General features: G+C 66.9%; 1 protein-coding gene across 1 annotated transcript in view; it reads left to right on the forward strand.

Moving 5' to 3' along the window:
• The window catches only part of IL12RB1 (interleukin 12 receptor subunit beta 1), a 17,219-nt gene extending 10,829 nt beyond the window's left edge, over positions 1 to 6,390 (forward strand). Inside the window, exon 17 of the mRNA XM_025210329.1 lies at positions 6,329 to 6,390. Within this exon, the coding sequence (XP_025066114.1) occupies positions 6,329 to 6,390 (62 nt within the window). The remainder of the gene's footprint in view (positions 1 to 6,328) is intronic.
• The last annotated feature ends 10,217 nt before the right edge of the window (positions 6,391 to 16,607 follow it).

The raw sequence follows: 16,607 nt of genomic DNA on the forward strand, positions 1-16,607 counted from the left end.
GGGTGGGGGGCGGCCCCCCGGCGAGCCGCCGCGGGGCAGGAGGGGCAAGCAGGCTCCGCGCGCGACGGCCGCTGTCTTGGGCACGCGATGCCGGCGGGTCTGGGCCCGCTGCTCGAGCCCATCGGGCTTTCCAGGGCTGTTCCTGAGCATGTGGCCACGGGTGGACATTAAACACGTGTCCATGGATATGTACTCTCCTCTCTGCGCCCCCCTCCCCTGCCCATCGCTGAAGTGACCCGGGTTGTTCCTGGGCTGGAAGAGCGAGATGAGAGGAGCACGTGGAAACCCAACACGAAACCTTTAGCAAGACAGGCCCCACGTGCCCCATGGACCCCAAACCCGGCCAGCGCCGCCTTGCCCCCTGCCTCGGTACACGTGCACCGCACAGCCCTAGGAAACACACCCGTCGCACCGCTTCGCAGAGCCATTTGGTGCAGGGACTTTCTCTGGCAGGTCTCGATGCCTGGCACAGACACCCGGGAGCAATGCGCTGCCACAACCCACCCCGCTCCCCGGAGGGTCCCGCTGCCGCCCGCCGCTCCAGGCCCTTTCCTTGCCCAGCCCGGAGGCTCCTCGCAGCCAGGCACGGTCACATGCCCAGCGCCCAGCGGGAACCCCGAGCGCTCCTGGCCCTGGGCTCTGCGTTTCAGCCTCCTGCCTGCCCATGCCAAGCCCTGTCCCCGGGCGCCGCACTCGGGAAGGCTGGCGCTGCGTGGTCAGACCTCGGCGCAGCCCGGGAGCCACGCGCAGGAAGGAGCAACGTGTCCCCCCAGAGCCTGTGCCCGCTCCAGCCCAGGCGCTGGTAGCGCCCCGCACCGGGGTGGGGAGGCTGCAGGTTTAGGTTGAAACCGAAACAAGCTCTGAAGAGCGAGGGCCCTGCGCTCTGGCCTCGGAGAGGCGCTGCCTTTCCTGGAAGACGCGCGCTCTGGCCCCAGAGCGGCGGTGCCGTTCCTGGCCCTGCTGAATGTGCAGCGAGCGTCTGCAGCTTGTGCGAGGCCAGGGGAAACTGAGGCTGGCCGCTCCGCAGCGACGGCCTCAAGACCTCGGCTGGACGTGCTCAGTGGGGCCTGAGCAGGGAGCCCTCGGCCCCCCGCAACCCTGCCGAGTCCGGGCACGACAGCGGTCGCATCAGGGCTGCCTTGGAGCACCCAGGCTGGCGCGGGGGCGCGCGTGTGGCTTGGCTCCAGGCTCAGAGCGGCCACACACAAGGGCTTTGTTGGGAAGAACAGAGAGACGGTGTTTCTCTGTGCGCAGAGTTTCCTGGAGGGGCAGAGGCAGCTAGCTCTTGGGATGAGACCTCCGCGGGCCAAACCGCATTGCCCTGCCAACACGAGGCACGTGTATTGCAATGCAGCCGGGTCAGGAGCTGCCCGACGGTGCAAGCTGGCCTAGCTTCGCTCCTCCCCATCCCACTGCCCGGCGGGGTCCGGGCCGGCACCGCTGCGTTCTTCGGGTAAGTGGGACTGGAGACAGAGACGCTCCCAGTCGCCAGCTACGCGAGCACAGCCCAGCGCGTGACGGGGGGGCTCCGGGCAGAGCTGGAGGCCTCGCCCGGCTGGGGCACGAGAGGAAAGTTGCGGCCGTGGCTCCGACATCACCCTTGCTCCTCCCCTCCCGCCACCGCTCGCCTGGGCCTCTGCTCTTCTCAGCTCCCGTGACTGAATTAGGGCACTGCCTGCGGCGGCGGGGGCAGGGGCAGGGGCAGGGGCACGACGGGGCACCAACGCGGCCGGGGAGAGCTGCCTCCCGAGCCAGGCAGCCGGCGCAGCGCGGCGCGACTCACGCCCACTCACCCAGATCAGCGCGGCAGCGGCAAGTTCAGAAACCTATCAGCGCGCCGTCATCTCCTCGCTTCCTGGCGTGACACCGAGATAAACTGCTCGCTTTCTCACTGCTTCTCCAAGGCCTTTCGGTGCAGAGCTGCCATCGGCAGTCACTTGCCCTGATTTCCCCTCACCACCACCACCACCCCCGCCGCTTCGTAGCTCGAGAACCACAAATCTCCCTTGGGGCTGGGAGCTGCTTCTGCCCGAGCAGCTACGTGGCACTTCAGTTCGGCTGGCACAAGGGTCCTTTTGGGCGGCCCCGAAGCCCGGGACCCCGGGGCGGGAGCAGGGCGGCTCGCTTGCCCCCTGGCAGCGCGTGCTTAGCGCAGAAGCGAGGCATCTGCAACCCAGCAACCTCCAGGGGTGCGTGGGGGCCCAAATGCAGCTACCGAGAGCTGCAGAGGCGCCAGCAGGGACAGCCGGGACGGCCCCAGAGAAGAGACGTGCGATGAGCCCCGCTGCCCCGAGCCAGGTCAACCCCCTCAACCCAGGCGCCGATTGCCCCCGCCCAGAGGGAAGGATGCTGCCCCTGGAAGGAGCCTCCCCGCGGCACCCACCGCCCACCCGCAGGCAGCCTTCGTGCAGAGCCCGGCCAGGCGCGGGTCGCCTGCCCCCCGCCCCCCGCCTGTTCCCCAAGGCCTTGCAAGCGACTCCTGCAGGAACCGCCCGGCTGCATTACCGGGCCTGCGGGCGACGTGCTGGGGGCAGAGCCCGGCTTGCTGCCAGCAGGCCTCCCACCGGGGCAGCCTCAGCAGGGGCTAAAGGTTCAAGTGAGCGTGGGCTGGCCTCCAGACGCCTGCCTCTCCCGCGGACGGAGCCAGGTCCTCCCAGCCGAGAGCTCGGGCACGTGCCCTAAGGCTTGCATGCAGGCCTGGGGAGATGTAGGACAGGGGAGGAAGGCGGTGGAGAGCAGGGTATCGGCGTGTGCCAACCAGCAAAACCTCACTTGTTTGCCAGGAGATAAACATCAAGCGGCTCCGAGCTGAGCGCACCGCAAGAGCGGCAGCGACACGCCTGTGCGACGTCCGCCCACGGAGCATCTGTCCTGGACGCCCCAACTGCTTCTGCCCCTGCCTCCGCTTCTGCAGCCCGACCAGCGCCCGCTCCGCGCCAGCCTCGCAGAATCCCCGCTCCCTCCTCCGCCTCGTGCCCCGCAGAGCTGGGCTCCGGGCTGCCGCAGGCCAGCTGCAATGCAAATGCCTCCGCGCCGCCCCGAGGCAGCCGAGACTGGCTCCGAGCTTTGAGGTGTTTTCCTGTTCAGGACACGGGGTTTCCACGTGCTCTGGGCAGGCAGCAGCCTTCAACACCTCAGCCCGAGCTTGGAGCGTCTTCCGCTGCCGGACGGCAAAGGGAAAGACAAGAAACCAGCTCCTCCGAGTCCTGCCAGACGCAGGCGTGCGCTCCACCCCGGCTCGGCTCCCACGGCCCCCGCGTAGCGAGTCCACCGCTCTGCTCCCGGTCCCCCTCCGGCCCGGGGGAGCCAGCAGCCCTGTGACCCTCTCCGTCTCGTCGCCGTGGCGCAGAAATGTCACCCGCACCGAGTCCTATCACCCGTCATCAGGCGGTCCCAGAGCCGCCGGCCCGTCCGTCTCCTGTGCCCCTGGATTTCGGGGCACTTGCGAACGGTGCAGGGAGAGACAGGCGAGGGGTGGGCTTGAGCCAGCACGCAGCCCCGCGCCCCTCTCGGGACCAGGCACTCGTGTCCCCGCCACGGATGGGCCGGCAGCAGGGAGCTGCGCCGATGCACGGAGATGAACAGCTGCCCCGGCGGCGCAGCCACGGAGCCGCCAGCTCCTCTCGCGTGCTTGCAGTGCAGGGCATCGCTAGCGTGGAGGGCGCCGTCCTCCTGGCGCCCCAGGGCAGCCCGGCCACGTGCCGTGGCAGGCGCGTGCCGGGGGCTGGAGGATCACGCCCGGGAGAGCCAAGACCAGAAACTCCTCTGTGGGACCACGTGGGACCCGGAAGGCCCTCGACGCCACTGCTCTCAGGCACTGTCCTCGGGCTATCTGCCCGGGGCAGGGACTGTCCCCTGCAGCTTATCCACGGCCACGTCTGGCAGCTGGACACCTGAACCCGGTCCAAGCAGGCAGGCCTCCGTGACCTCGGCAGCACAACAGCCCTCTTGCCCCTGGGCTTTCACGCGAGGGGAGGGGAGACAGCAGGGGACGGCGGCTGTTCGGTGCTCCACGCCTGTGCCACACGAGGGCACCAGAGGCGCGTGGCTGTGCACGGACCGGAGCTCCGGCCTGGCCGCGGCTCCCGAGCCTGGGAGCAGGAGGGCCTTTTGCAGCCTGGGCTGGACGCGCTGCTCCTCGGGGGGTTTACCCAGGCAGGATGCGACAGGCGAAGCCCTGCGCTCTGTGCCTCTGTGGTTGTGCTCTCAGCCCCCAGCCCTGCAGCCCCGTGCGGGGGCCTTGGGACCGCAGAGCAGGGCTGCCCCCCAAGGAGCGTGGCCCCGGCCTTGCAGCAAGGTCAGCACGGCAAGGCCAGGACCCCTGTTTTTACGGCTTATGCAGAAGCGGCAGCTCCGGCTCCACGGTGCACGCGGACACCGGCCCTGCCCAGAGAGCCCCGGGCTCCATCGTCCACGCTGGCTCTGCCACGGGCGCCAGCCCGGAGGACGCGGGCCAGAGCCTGCACCGTGCAAGGGAGCGCGACAGGGCCCCAGCTTGCACCAGGCAGGGGGAACCACGTCCTGGGCTGTTCTGCAAGTGTCCCTCGCTCTGCCCCGGCCCCGCGCGCACGGCCAGCCCTCCCAGGCCCCTGTCCGTGGCCACCACGCTGCAGCTCAACGACTGATTTTTAACACTGTTTTTACAGGTCGCCCTTCCCGGTTTCCCAGCCGCCTGCCTGGCCCACACGCAGCCGGCGAGCACAGCCGGGAGAGAGGCTGTTAGCTGCAGTAAATGTCAGCCTTCCTGACAAACACCCGTCTCTGGTTTCCCAGGGCAACAGCTCGCTCCGTGAACCCGACAGCACGCCAGCACCGAGCTCCCGGCCCGTCGCAGCCACGCACACGGCTGCCAGGTCACGGGCGCGAGACCGCAACCCAGTCAGCCTGGCCCCGCTGCTGTCCCGGCCCTGGCTGGCCACGGGCTTCGTGCCTCAGTTTCCCTAGCTGCGAGGCCGATGCAACCAGGCTCCCCCGGCGCAGGGGCTGGGCAGATACGCAAACTGGTGCTCCAGCAGCACCGCGGGACGCTCTCGGGGACTACAGTTATTTGTGGCCGTTCGCCGACTGTTTACCTCGAAAAGCGAAGCTGCTGGGAACGCGACGCGCCTGGCAGCGCGCAGAGGGTGGGGACACGGGGCACATGGCCCTGTTTGTGTCTCGGGGTTATATTTGCCTTGTTTATGCCGCGGTAAATTCCTAGAACCGGGGAGCGAGGGGGCCAGTTTCCCACCCGCCCTGCTCCAGACCTCAGCACTTTCACAGCTGTCCGGACACTCGATACCCCGCAGCGAGGAAGCGCAGGTCCGGGAGGGGAGAGGCTGCTGCTGCTTTCCAGCTGACGGGCTCGTTCCTGGGAGAGGGCAAATTGTGTCACTCTCACGTCACCACCGCCACCATCCCTACCGCACGCCTCCCTACCACGCCCATCCCTACCGCACGAGCATCCCCACCACCAGCATCCCTACCGCGTGCATCTGGCAAACAGCTGGAGCCAGTCAGGTACGAGGCGGGGACCCAGAGGGGACAGAGCAGCCACCAGCAAGCAGGAGTCTGCAGCCAAGGAGTGGGCCGGAGAGACCGCGCAGCCACCCCTGGGCCAGGCCAAGGAGGCAGCGGGACCGCGCAGGGCAGAGCGACGGCTGCAGCCCGAGCTGTGGGCGCACAGCACACCCAGGGCAGTGGCTCCGCTCGGGCCACCACGAATCCTTCCAGGCGCAGACACAGCCGTCACCTGCCCATCGAAGCCGCCACACCCTGCAGCTGAACCCCTGCCAGCTCTGCCTCCATCGCGCCTGAGGCTTTCCAGGCTCAAAACCACAAAGCTGTTGTGTTCACGGCCAAAACTGCCATTGGGTGTTGCTGAGCCACGGGGCGGCTGCTGGCACGGGGCACGGAGGGCACCAGCTGCCAAACAAGACGTGAGCCCGTGCGGTCCAGGGCTGTATCGGACAAGGGGGGTGGGGGTGCAGGAGACACGACCCCCCCACACACCTCCCGGACCCGGCATCTAAAACTCAGCCCCAGGCCCTGCCAGGGTCCCGGGCGGTCCGAACGCAGCCCAGCCCGACGTGCTGGGGCCACGGGATGCAGACACCGGGGAGTCGGAGCAGCCCCGCGGGAGGACGGGCGTTGTTCGCACCGTGTCTGCACAAGCTACTCTTTAACCCGTCTCGATCTGGAGACTTTGCTCGGTGACGCGTCCCAGCGGCAATCCCCCGTCTTGTCACCGCCGTGCTTTGTCCAGCCTCGGCCTCCAGCCCTCGTCCTCCGTACGGTCCACCCAGTCTAAGGGCTCGTTAGCACCCGTTTTTTTCTGTTTTCTCCCCAGGAAGGCGCTTGCACACGAACCAAGCCCCAGTCTCCTGCGGCTGTGTGGACACGGCTCATTGAGGCCCTCTCGCCGAGGCAGGTTTCCCCCAGTCCTTCGAACCGTTGTGCGGCTCCTTTCTGCTCCGCTTTACCGTGCGACAGCGCTCCAGCACGGCCCCGGGATGAGTCCCATCGCTGCCCCCTCCTCGCGCGCGTCTCGCAGCACCGCGGAGCGCGGGCCCCCGCGCAGCCGGCAGTCCTGGGCGCGGGCGCAGCTCCCCGTCCCGGAGGCACGACCCATGCTCCTTGCCGACCCATCGATAGCTTTGGACTTGGATGTAGTAAAACCTCATTGCATTTGCCTGGACCCAGCTTACCGACCAGGCCGTATCCTTCCACGTGGCAGCCCTGATGTCACATTTTACGCTACGGCCTTCCACATCGTGGAGGAGATGTTTGAACAGCGCCAGGCCTGCTACCAAGCCCCGCAGACCCCCGCCTAAACCATCCCCAGGTGACGGCCCTGCTGACAGCCACTGTCAGCGAGCTAAGTCGTTAATTGATTTGACATTTGTATTCGTGCTAGTCTAGAAAGCTGGCTTTTCCATCAGAAATGTCATGCTGCACTTAGTCAGGTCTCTCGCAGAAATGCCAAACTGCGGCACAGCGCCCGTTACCAACCAAACCCGCCATCCCAAAGAACAAGCTCCGAGGCGGGCGCCCAGGCTGGTTTCCCACGCCGCTGCGCTGCCTGGCGGTAGCCGTCTTCATCTCCATGACCAGCTGCAATCCTGCACCGGCTTGTCCGCTGTTTTGCCCCAAAACCAGCGTTGGGAGAACACCCTGGCCACCCCAGACCTCGTCTCCCCTTGCCAGGGAAGCGCTGGGACATCCCGATCCAGGACCAAATTTGCACCAGTTGCCCAGGAACCCCTCAGCCCATTGTTCGGACTCTTGGCTGCCGAAGGCCCAACAGCACACACGCCCTGTTCAGCCTCCCCTCGGGGACAGGTGGACAAGACAGCACTTTGGCACCCGCATGTGCCACGACCGCGTCACCCTGCCTCTCTCAATAGGAAGCAAAACAGACTGGATGCTTCTGCCGCCTTTACATCACAAGTCAGCTTTGGCACGCGGGCCGGGATGAGGACATAACAGCTATTTGCGGGGTCTTGCCCAAGGTCCCGCGTCACGGGGTGCCACCGGAGCTCCAGAGGTGGGAGCCACGCGTGCACGAGCAGATCCTACGCAGCCCCCTCCCACGGACTGCGTCCCGGGTGCCCACGCCCGCAGCGCGCCGGGACGGACCAGGCGGAGGCGCGGGCTGGCAGCGCGTTAGACGCAGGCAGTAAATTCCTGCCTCTCTGCTATTTTCCTGACACGGGCGAGATTGATCCCCGCGTGGATTCAAACGCAGACCGTCCGCGCCAAGTCACGGGGCTGCGCCGCTCCTGCTCGGCAGCCTGCCGATGCCCGTCTGATTTGGGAGCGGAGGGAGCAGCTGTCACACGAAGGAAACGCCAGTCAGCAAAATGACTCTCATAGCTTCTGCCGGGCGTCAGCCAGAGCCCGATGCTCTCCGGGTCACGGAGGGACACAGGAGCGGGGTCCGACTCGGCCTCGCCATTCTGCTCCCAGCTGCCCCTTGGAGCCTCCCGAGCACGAGGCAAGCCGGCAGGGCTCTGCCAGGGCGGTCGTAAGCGCGAAGCTGGCACGAGCGGTTTGATCGCGTTGAGAAATCAAGTGCCCAAAGGGCAGGGCCCTTCCAAACTGTAGGCTCCCTCCCCACGAGGTCCAAGGCTCGGGTCCCCTGTCCAGGGCCTGCAGCCAAGCCCTTGGCCCAGCAGTCCCAGAAAACCAAACCGGCTCCTGCAAGTCGAGGAGGTTTTCCGCCCACTAGAAATGTTCCCAGCACTTCGGACATTGTGATCCCGAATCCCAAACGGCTCAGCACTCCCGCAGCGAGGGCCGATGTCTGCGGGAGGGGGGCACTGCAACAAGGGGTGGGAGAGGAGCAAGCAGCCGGGGGCACCGGTGCCACTCAGCCACCTCCTCCCCAGCACTCAAACAGAGCGATGGCGGGGCAGGAGACCATGCACAGAAACTTCCCCGCCGGCGCTGCGGAGCAAGAAGGCCAGAGCAGGTCCAAGCTGCGAGCTGGGCTAGAAAGTGCTTGGTAAGGGCTGGAGCTGGAGCAGGAGCAGGAGCAGGAGCAGGAGCAGGAGCTGGAGCAGGCGGCAGGTGGCAGCCGCGGTGCGAGCAGCGGCCCCGCTCAGCCCTGCGCAAACACTCCTCCTTGTTTACAACTCTGGGCAGCGCCGTGCAGCCCCGTGCACCGCGCAGCGCAGCCAGCCCGGCTAGCCGAGGGGCGGCCACATTCGCACCTACAGTCACGTGTACAACCGCCCTTAGGGACTAACTAAAGCAGAGACGTAAAGCACCAGATTTCACCGCCCTCATGCAGGGACTTCACGGCACATGATGAAGTCAGCCCTGGGCTTGCGAAAGCCAACATAAAAGGCACGAGCTTACACCACGGTGCCAGTTCCCAATACCCCCCCCGCCCCCAAAGGGAACGGCTTCGAAACACCAGCGCCTCGGTAGCGACCCCGGCTCCTGCTCCGTCCCTGCCAGCGAAGCTGGGGTCGTTGCGGGAGCGTTTGCGTGTCACGTGCCGGGACAGCAAGTGTGCTCGGTCTACTCTGCACCACGCACAAGCTGGCCCCCCGTGGCAGGGCGATGCTGCGGCGTCCCACCACCGTGCCGTTGCCACTTGCATCAGGCGTGCGGCTCAGCCTCCGCTGCGTGTCGGCCACCCGCACCGCCCCCGTGAACCGCCTTCCCGCAGCGTCCGGCGGAGCAGGCCGCGGCCCGGGAGCTCGAGCCTCTCCGAGCGAGTTCGTCCGGGAGGCGCCGCCTGCCAAACCGCTGCTCGCTTCCTGCCTTGTCTGCTCAGAGCAGGGGACCCTGCGCAGGCGTGCCGGGGTGGGAGACCTGCATCTCGGCCTTGCCAGCGGTGCAGACACGGCCCGGGGTTTCTCGCGCAAACAGAAGTGTTTCCTGGGTCAGCTCACGGCACAAACAGGCCTGCCGAAGCCATGGAGCAAGTCACGGGTCGCAGCAAGGACAAGTCCTCCCCTGGCCTCGCCGCAGCGGGGCCGGCCCCGCGTCCCGGCAGGAAGGAGGGCAGGGGCTGGCTCCCTTCCCTGCGGCCGAGGGGAAGGGGCTGTCATGCTGCAGAGACCAGGCAAGGCTCAAACTGAGCGGGGTGGGGACGGCGGGACTGGGAGGGCCGGGCACCTGGCCCTGCCGCGGGGACAGCCCGGCCAGACCCAGAGCGAGGAGAGGGAGGACGGCCGGACAGACGGACGGACTTGTCCACCTGCGGCTCGCGAGGAGGAGCGTGCGAGGCGAGCAGGCTGGACGCTAGCGGACTTCCATCCCGCTGTATCGAGAGGGAGATGGCAACGGATGCGCTCCCGGGACAGATGTGCAGGCGCGGCTTCCCCAGACGCTGCCGTGCAAGACCCCGGTCTCACGCTCGATCAGAGCTCGAGCCAAAGACATTTGTTTCTCTTTGATCAAGGACAAATGGGCAATCAGCCCATAGTGCTGCCAGGCGCTTCGACTGATGCCCGAGGAGCTCCAGCTAGAAGCGCGCGGGGACGGGGCAGGCGTCCGGCCCAGAGGAGCCGGTTGTTTGTGCCAAGCCTGCTCCGTGTTTCTCCTCTCCTCCCCGCTGCCTCCGGCACAGACCGGTCGCAGCTTCGTCACCTGACACCGAGTCTGACTCCGGAGCCAAAAGAGGCTGCATGCGGGAGCTCTGCCCTGCCGGACCTTTGTAGTCTGTGCCCACAGATTTCGGCAAGGGCAGCCAAGTGGGCCCATTTGTCGGCTGTAAACAGTTCGCAGGGCAGCGGCTGCCGGTTCCAGAATTGTTTGTTCACATCTCGGGCTTTCAAACTCCTTCCCCAGCGTCTGTCTGGGACCCGACGCCCCGGAGCCCTGTCCCAGGACCCCCCTCGGCGAACGCCCGCCGTCCCACCAGCCTCCCCCAGCTCCTTGGACTGGGCCCCGGGGAGCAGGAGGACGCGGAGGCCGTGGCCAGCGGCACACGCTAGGCTGCCACAAGGACACTGTTGAAAGCGTCGCGAGTGGCCAAATGCCCCGGGCACCCGCACGCAGCTCCGCTAGCTACAATAGCGAGCTGCCCTGCCGTCCACCCCTGTCCACCGACTGTGCTGGGGCTGTACGTGCCTTGGCCCCAGGCGGTCCCATACAAACATGCCAATTCATAGAAAAACAGCCCGGCGGGTTGTTTCACGGACACTTTAGCCCCCTGCGCCCAGTATGTGAACACAGCCGGGACACCAGCTCTCTGAGGCACACAACAAGCAGCTGGGTTACCAGCCCGGGCAGGATGTGCCCGCTGGAGGGACGCGGAGAGGAGAAGCCAGCTCTGCCGGGAGGGCCCGATCTGCGGACACATGTACCTGGCGAGCAGAGCGGTAGCAGACACACGGCTCCTTCCAGGAGCAGCCCCTCGCAGAGGCACTGCCCAGCACGCGGGTACCGGGAAGACGGCAGCTGCTTGTATTCTCAGAGCCGGGCACGTGACCGTGCTGGCACGCGGGGCTGGAGCTCGCGGTGTGGGAGCAGCTCCTACCGCTTGCGGCTCACAGCGGACATCCAGCCAGGCCCTGCTGGCGGCTTCCTTGCCAGCCCAGACGTGCCGGAGGGGGTACCGCTCGCCCCGTCCGCGTGTATGTTGAGGCAAGGCGCCAGGCAGACCTGCACCTTGCAGGCCGGCTCGATCAGCAGGCGCTTTCCAGAGCTGGCGCTCACTTCAGATGCACCGAAGGGACGTGCACAGGGCACCGGAGCGGGGCAGGGCCGGGAGAGGCAAACGAGCCACAAGCTAGTCCAGGTGATGGGGCGAGCGTCCATAGCAGCATGCAGAGCCCTGCTGCCCTCCCATGGGGCACATGAACACAGAGCTCTCCTGAAGTGGCCGCTTCGCCACCAGCTCCTATCGCATCACCGTTGGGATGGATGGACAAGCGTGCAGGAACTGTTTTAGCCATCCTGCTCGCTAGGGCAGTTGGCTCGGATCAAGCCCAACTCCCAAATTCATCAGCGGCTGCAATGGGTCAGGGTGGCCGAGGTTTTCCAGAGCATCTAGCTCTTTCCAGGGACTTCCGAGTGCTGCACAGAGCCCGCGTGTTGCACGGGGCCACGCTAGGGCTGCAGACAGGGCAGTGCACCCAGCCCGGGGCATCAGGATCCTCCCCAGCTCTCCTAGGCCCGTGCCGTGGCAGCTCGGGGCTCGTCTGCACAGAGATGAAGAGGACCCAGCCTACGGCGCGAGGCCGGCGCACGGGAGCCGCCCGCACTGCACCCACGTGCCCTCGGGAGCGGGCACCCCCAGCTCGCTGCAGCGGGGTCGTCCGTCGCACCCGCACGCTTGTCACTTGGTGGTCTCCTCCAGCGTCCCCGCACACACAAGCCCTTAACGCCCGCTTCGAGGAGCCACGGGGATGGAGCCCCGAGGTCTCACGCAAAAGACGGTGCCGTTAGGGGCAGGCAAGCTGCCCCGCAGGCCACGCGTCCAGGGCCGGGCTGGGCCGGGGCTCGCTTTCCACCGACAGGCTTGCTCCTGAAATCGTCCCGGGGAAGGTTGAACAGTATCTCCAAGCCAAATCAGACAGAGTAAAGCCACTGACCCCGAGGGACGAGGCCCCTGCCTTGCCATCCCAGCAGCTGCTACGGGAAGGGACGAGCCCCGGGGGTGCCCCCTCCCCTCCCCTCCCCTCCAGCAGGCAACACATTGCACCAAGGGCCCCAAAGCCGAGAGAGGAGGGTGCTTCATGCACGGGGGAGCGCGGGCCACGCGCTGCAGGCAGCGCCGGCTCCCCGTCTCCGAAGCGTGCCCAGGCAGCTGGCTCCAGCCCCGACGTTTCACAGCCTCCAGAATCAGGAAATATAAAAAAAGACGAGTTTGTTTTCTCAGCGCGCCGGGGACTCGGCCGCCTGCCAGAGGCAAATGAGAGCAGCCCCGTGCGAGCAAGCCTATGGCGAGGCAGGGAGCCGCGCGGCCTGGCTGCCCAGCCCCGCCGCGATCTTAGCAACAGCCCATATTTAGCAAAGCCAATGAGCGGGGGCCCGAAGCAGAAGCCTCCAGCAAATGTGCAAGGCACGGCTGAGCTGGCGGTTTCCTCTGCTCGTAGGCAGCGGCCTTGCCTTTCTGAGTCACTTCCGAAATAACCGTGCCTGGGAGAGAGAGAGAAGGCAGACAAACAGCTTCGCTGCCTCCTGCGCTGCCCGGGGAGGGGATTGAGCCCGAGGAGCAGGAGAGGGACGGGCGGTGCACAGAGCAACCCCACGGGGAGCGGGCAAACCTGGGAGAAAGAGCCCAGGAGAGACGGGGAGGGCCCAGAGTCCGGCCGCACAGTGGAGCCAGCACCCGGGCACCAGGCTCTGACACTGGCCCCTTTTTGACCTTGGCCAAGTCACCCATTCTCGCAGGCTTAGCTCTTCCCCAGGGTAAATGCCGCCTCGTTCCCAGCCCCGCTGGGGGGTCCCTGGTTGCGGGGAGCGGTGGGCCTGCACGTGCGAGGCCTGCCGAAGGATTTGGAAGTACGTGAAGCCCCAGGCTGAAAAGTGTGGGGTGGAGAGTACTCGCCGGCAATGGGGCCGCATACGGCTTTTGAACGATTGAAAGGATTCAGAACTGATCTGGCTAATTTGACCGGGTACACGAAACAGTTTCCAAACCAAAGAGATGCTATTGATGCATTCACTGCGAAAACTAATCCCAGACCAGACCCGAGTGAGGCGAGGCGGCAGCAGGGCCCAAGAGACGCCCTCGCCGGGGCAGTCTGCATGAAGAGAGAGCACCCCAGGACTCCCCCTCGCCCAGAGAGGTGGCCAGGGCCAGGGGAAATGCTGCTAAACCAGCTCGGCGCGGCTCTCTCGTCCCCTGAGCCGCGCCGGCACAGGCCGAGCCGTGGGAGCTCGCGGCCAGCCCGCGCCTCCGCTGCACATTCTCCCCTGTTGCGTGCGCGGAGCCGGCCCGCGGCTCCCCAGCGCGAGCCTTGGGCAAACAGCGGAGGAACCGAGAGCACAATCCACCCAGGGCAGATTCCTGAAGTGCCCGGCCGCAGGGAGATAAGGCCGGTCTGCTTCCACCGGCCGGAGAACTGGATCTGGGTGGGGAAGACTGTTCAAAGGAGAGGTCAAGCCCCTCGGCGCTGGAGATGGAGAACAAAAGTCAGCGATAGCACGGCCAGGACATACCTGGGGAGCTTTCGGGGCCAGCTCCCCAGGGCGTCCTCCAGCCGGGGCCTGTTCCAGCCTGCCCGCTCCCTGGTGACATCCTTCGGCCCCCGGCCCGCCTATCCCTGCCGGGCGGGATCTGCCCCTCGGCGGAGCAGGTTTCTCTTCCCTAGCTCCGAGCCACGGGAGTGGAGAAGTGGATGCGACTGCGATGGGCCTCGTGGATGCTGGAAGGGAAGGGCTGGCCGGATGCCAGCTGGCTCTTGAAGGAGTAGCCCAGTCGAAAACAAGCCGCTGTGCAGAAGAGGATTATCTGTCAGGCGAATACCCACAACCCAGCTGAAGTGACAGTGTCACCAGCTCCAGGGAGGATTAGATGGTGACACAGGAGCCGCCTGAACTTCACCTCTGGAAAAACAAGGCCATCCCCTTGCCAGGGCTCGATAGAGCCGGCTCCGGGGCTGCCACTTGGGTGGCAGAGCTGCACGGCGCAGGGTCAGGACGCGCCGAGCGACACCCCCGGCTCGTCACCTGGCCGTGGCGTTGCACGACGCTGCTCGCCACCCCTGGGGCTGCTGCCCGCTCCAGCGCTCCCGCGGACGGAGGCACGCTCCGTTTTGCACAGCGCCGTCCTGGCTCGGCGGGACTGCCCGTCCCTGCAGAACGGCCGGCCACCCCTGCACTGCGGGGCCGCGCAACGCCTGGGCTCCAGGTGCCAGTCTCGCCCCGGCAGCTCGGCACACCGAGTCCTCTCCCCGGAGGCCAGAAATAGCCTGGTTCCTCTTTGCTCAGCCAAAGGTCTTTTGTTTTTAGCTACATGCGAGTCATGCTGCGCTGGGCAGAGGTAGTGCCGCGCTTCCTAGGGCCAGACAGCCCCGGGGAAGAACGGGGTTGTTTTGCTCAGACCGACGCCCGGGCTCAGTCACGTGAGCGGATGCCACCGCAAGCCGCGCTCCAGCAGACCGGGAAGCCCCGGCGGAGCTGGGCGACGGCGTGCAGCAGCCGGCCCGGTTCCTGGAAACGTCCCCATTTGGAGAAACGCGAGTGTGTTGCTGCCGCCAGGCTCAGAGCCGAGAGCAGAGCCGGCTCGGAGAGGAGGGCGCGCTGCCAGCCCGAGGACGTCGGCACAGCCGTGTCGCGGGGTCACGCGTCCGTTTGGGCTTTCAGCTCAGCTCATGCCCGAAGCTCAGTGTTTACTACAGTAGCTATTTTCTTCCCCGACTCCTTTGTTGTAGTGGGAAAGGGCACAGCCCCAGGGATGCCTGCACAGCCGTGGCACCGGCTAGCCACGAGTAAGGGCTGTTTCAGAAGGGAGCAGGGCCCCCCGGGGCACGTACTCGAGGGTGGAGACTCGCGCTGTGCCGTGCTGACCAAGGGTCTCCCCGGCGGGCGCGCCCGCCAGGTCCGCTTGCTAAAACCGGGGCAGGCGCCAGCACCCCAACGCCCAGAGACCCCTTGCAGCAGCCCGGCCCTCCTGCTTTAGACGCCCCGGGTCCAGTGCCACGCGCCTGTGCTGCACCCCACAACTGCCGCACGCGGGGCAGTTTCACACTGATCCCCCGGCTGCAGCCGCGGCGCACGTTCGCTGCTGCAGCTTCTGGCCACGCGTCCGTGCAGTCCTGTCCCGGGGGGTGTCTCCACGACGGAGGGGCCGTGTCCTCCGACGGAGCTGGGGCGTCGCGCTGTCGGCCCCAACACCGCCCATGGCAGGGAGCAGGGCCCGGGGGTCCCAGGCACGCGGGCAGGGAGGAGAGCTCCCGGGGGTGCTGTGTGCAGCACACAGCCCGGCCCCCACGTGCAAGGGGATGCTCGCAGGCAGAGCACGCGCACATCTGCCCGCTGCCCTCAGATAGTCTCCAGGGGACGGAGGCGGTGCCCTTATCCACAAACACACGCTCGCCTGCTGATTTGGCTCAGGCAGCGTTCAGGTTTGTACCACAAACATATTGTGCTCGCTCCATTAGATGGGGGTGAACTGAGGCCAGGAAAGGCTCCCAAGGACCGGGACGCGGGCCCGGCTCTTCTCTCAGGCTCTGGTCCCGGACTGCCAGGGTCTCCATCCAGGTGCCTCCCTGCACCGGGCAGCGCCGCCAGCCTCAGGCCTGAGTCCCAGCTCGGGGCTGGGCTTCCCGGACTTGCTTATCACAAGAGATAAGGCCTGGACCTTTGAGCGGCGAGGGGGAGGGAAGGCTCCTTTGCAGAGCGGAGACCTGCAGGCGCCCGGACGAGGCACGCTGGGTTTGGAGCGAGCGGGCACGCGCCCAGCGCCGCCCGGAAGAGGGGAAGGGCGAGACGGGCTCCGCGCTGCCGCCCGGTGCCCACCCCGCACAGAGGGCGAGGCGGGAAGATGCCCTGGGACCCGCCCCGAGGGCGACAGCACAGACGGACCGGGCCGGTCTGAACCGGCTGGCGGCGGAGCCGGGGCAACAACAACCGGAGTGTTTCCCCGACAAGTCTGCTGTAATTGCAATGTAAATGCAGGCCCGGGAGGAGGCTTCACGTGCCCACAAACACGGCCAGAGGTCCCGGCTCCTTCCTCCCTTGTTGTGAAGCTGTGGCCCTCGCTCGTGTGCCTGCTTTCTTGCTATGGTCGCGAGAAGCCGGCTGGGGTGTCCCCGGCAAGGGGAGGCGTCTTGTCCTGGGCGGTGGGCCCGAGCCCGCGGCCCTGCGGCGCAGCAAACTGCCCTGGCCCCTTCCCTGCTCCGGGCCCAGCCCCGGCCCCGCTGCCCTTGTCCTCGAGTCGCCCCAAACACTTGGTTTTCTGTGTGCTCAGCAAACAGCTCTCGTGGCCTGGTGCCCAGCGCCCTGCCAGCACCGCCGGGCCCAGGCCGCTCCCGAGCAGAGCCCCCGGGCTGCGAGCCCGGGAACGGCCTGGACCCGCGGGAAGGGGAGTCGGCTCCGTCGCGCCCTGCACGACGCCCCCGTGCCCCGTGCCGAGCCTGGCCCTCGTGGGCACCCCAAGGGAGACGCCGGTCCCGGGTGCTGGGTCCTTCCTCCTGGGAAGGGGGGACGAGCACCGGACA

The sequence above is a fragment of the Alligator sinensis genome, unplaced genomic scaffold, assembly GCF_000455745.1.
Source record: "Alligator sinensis unplaced genomic scaffold, ASM45574v1 scaffold1354_1, whole genome shotgun sequence".
Taxonomy (NCBI): Eukaryota; Metazoa; Chordata; order Crocodylia; family Alligatoridae; genus Alligator; species Alligator sinensis.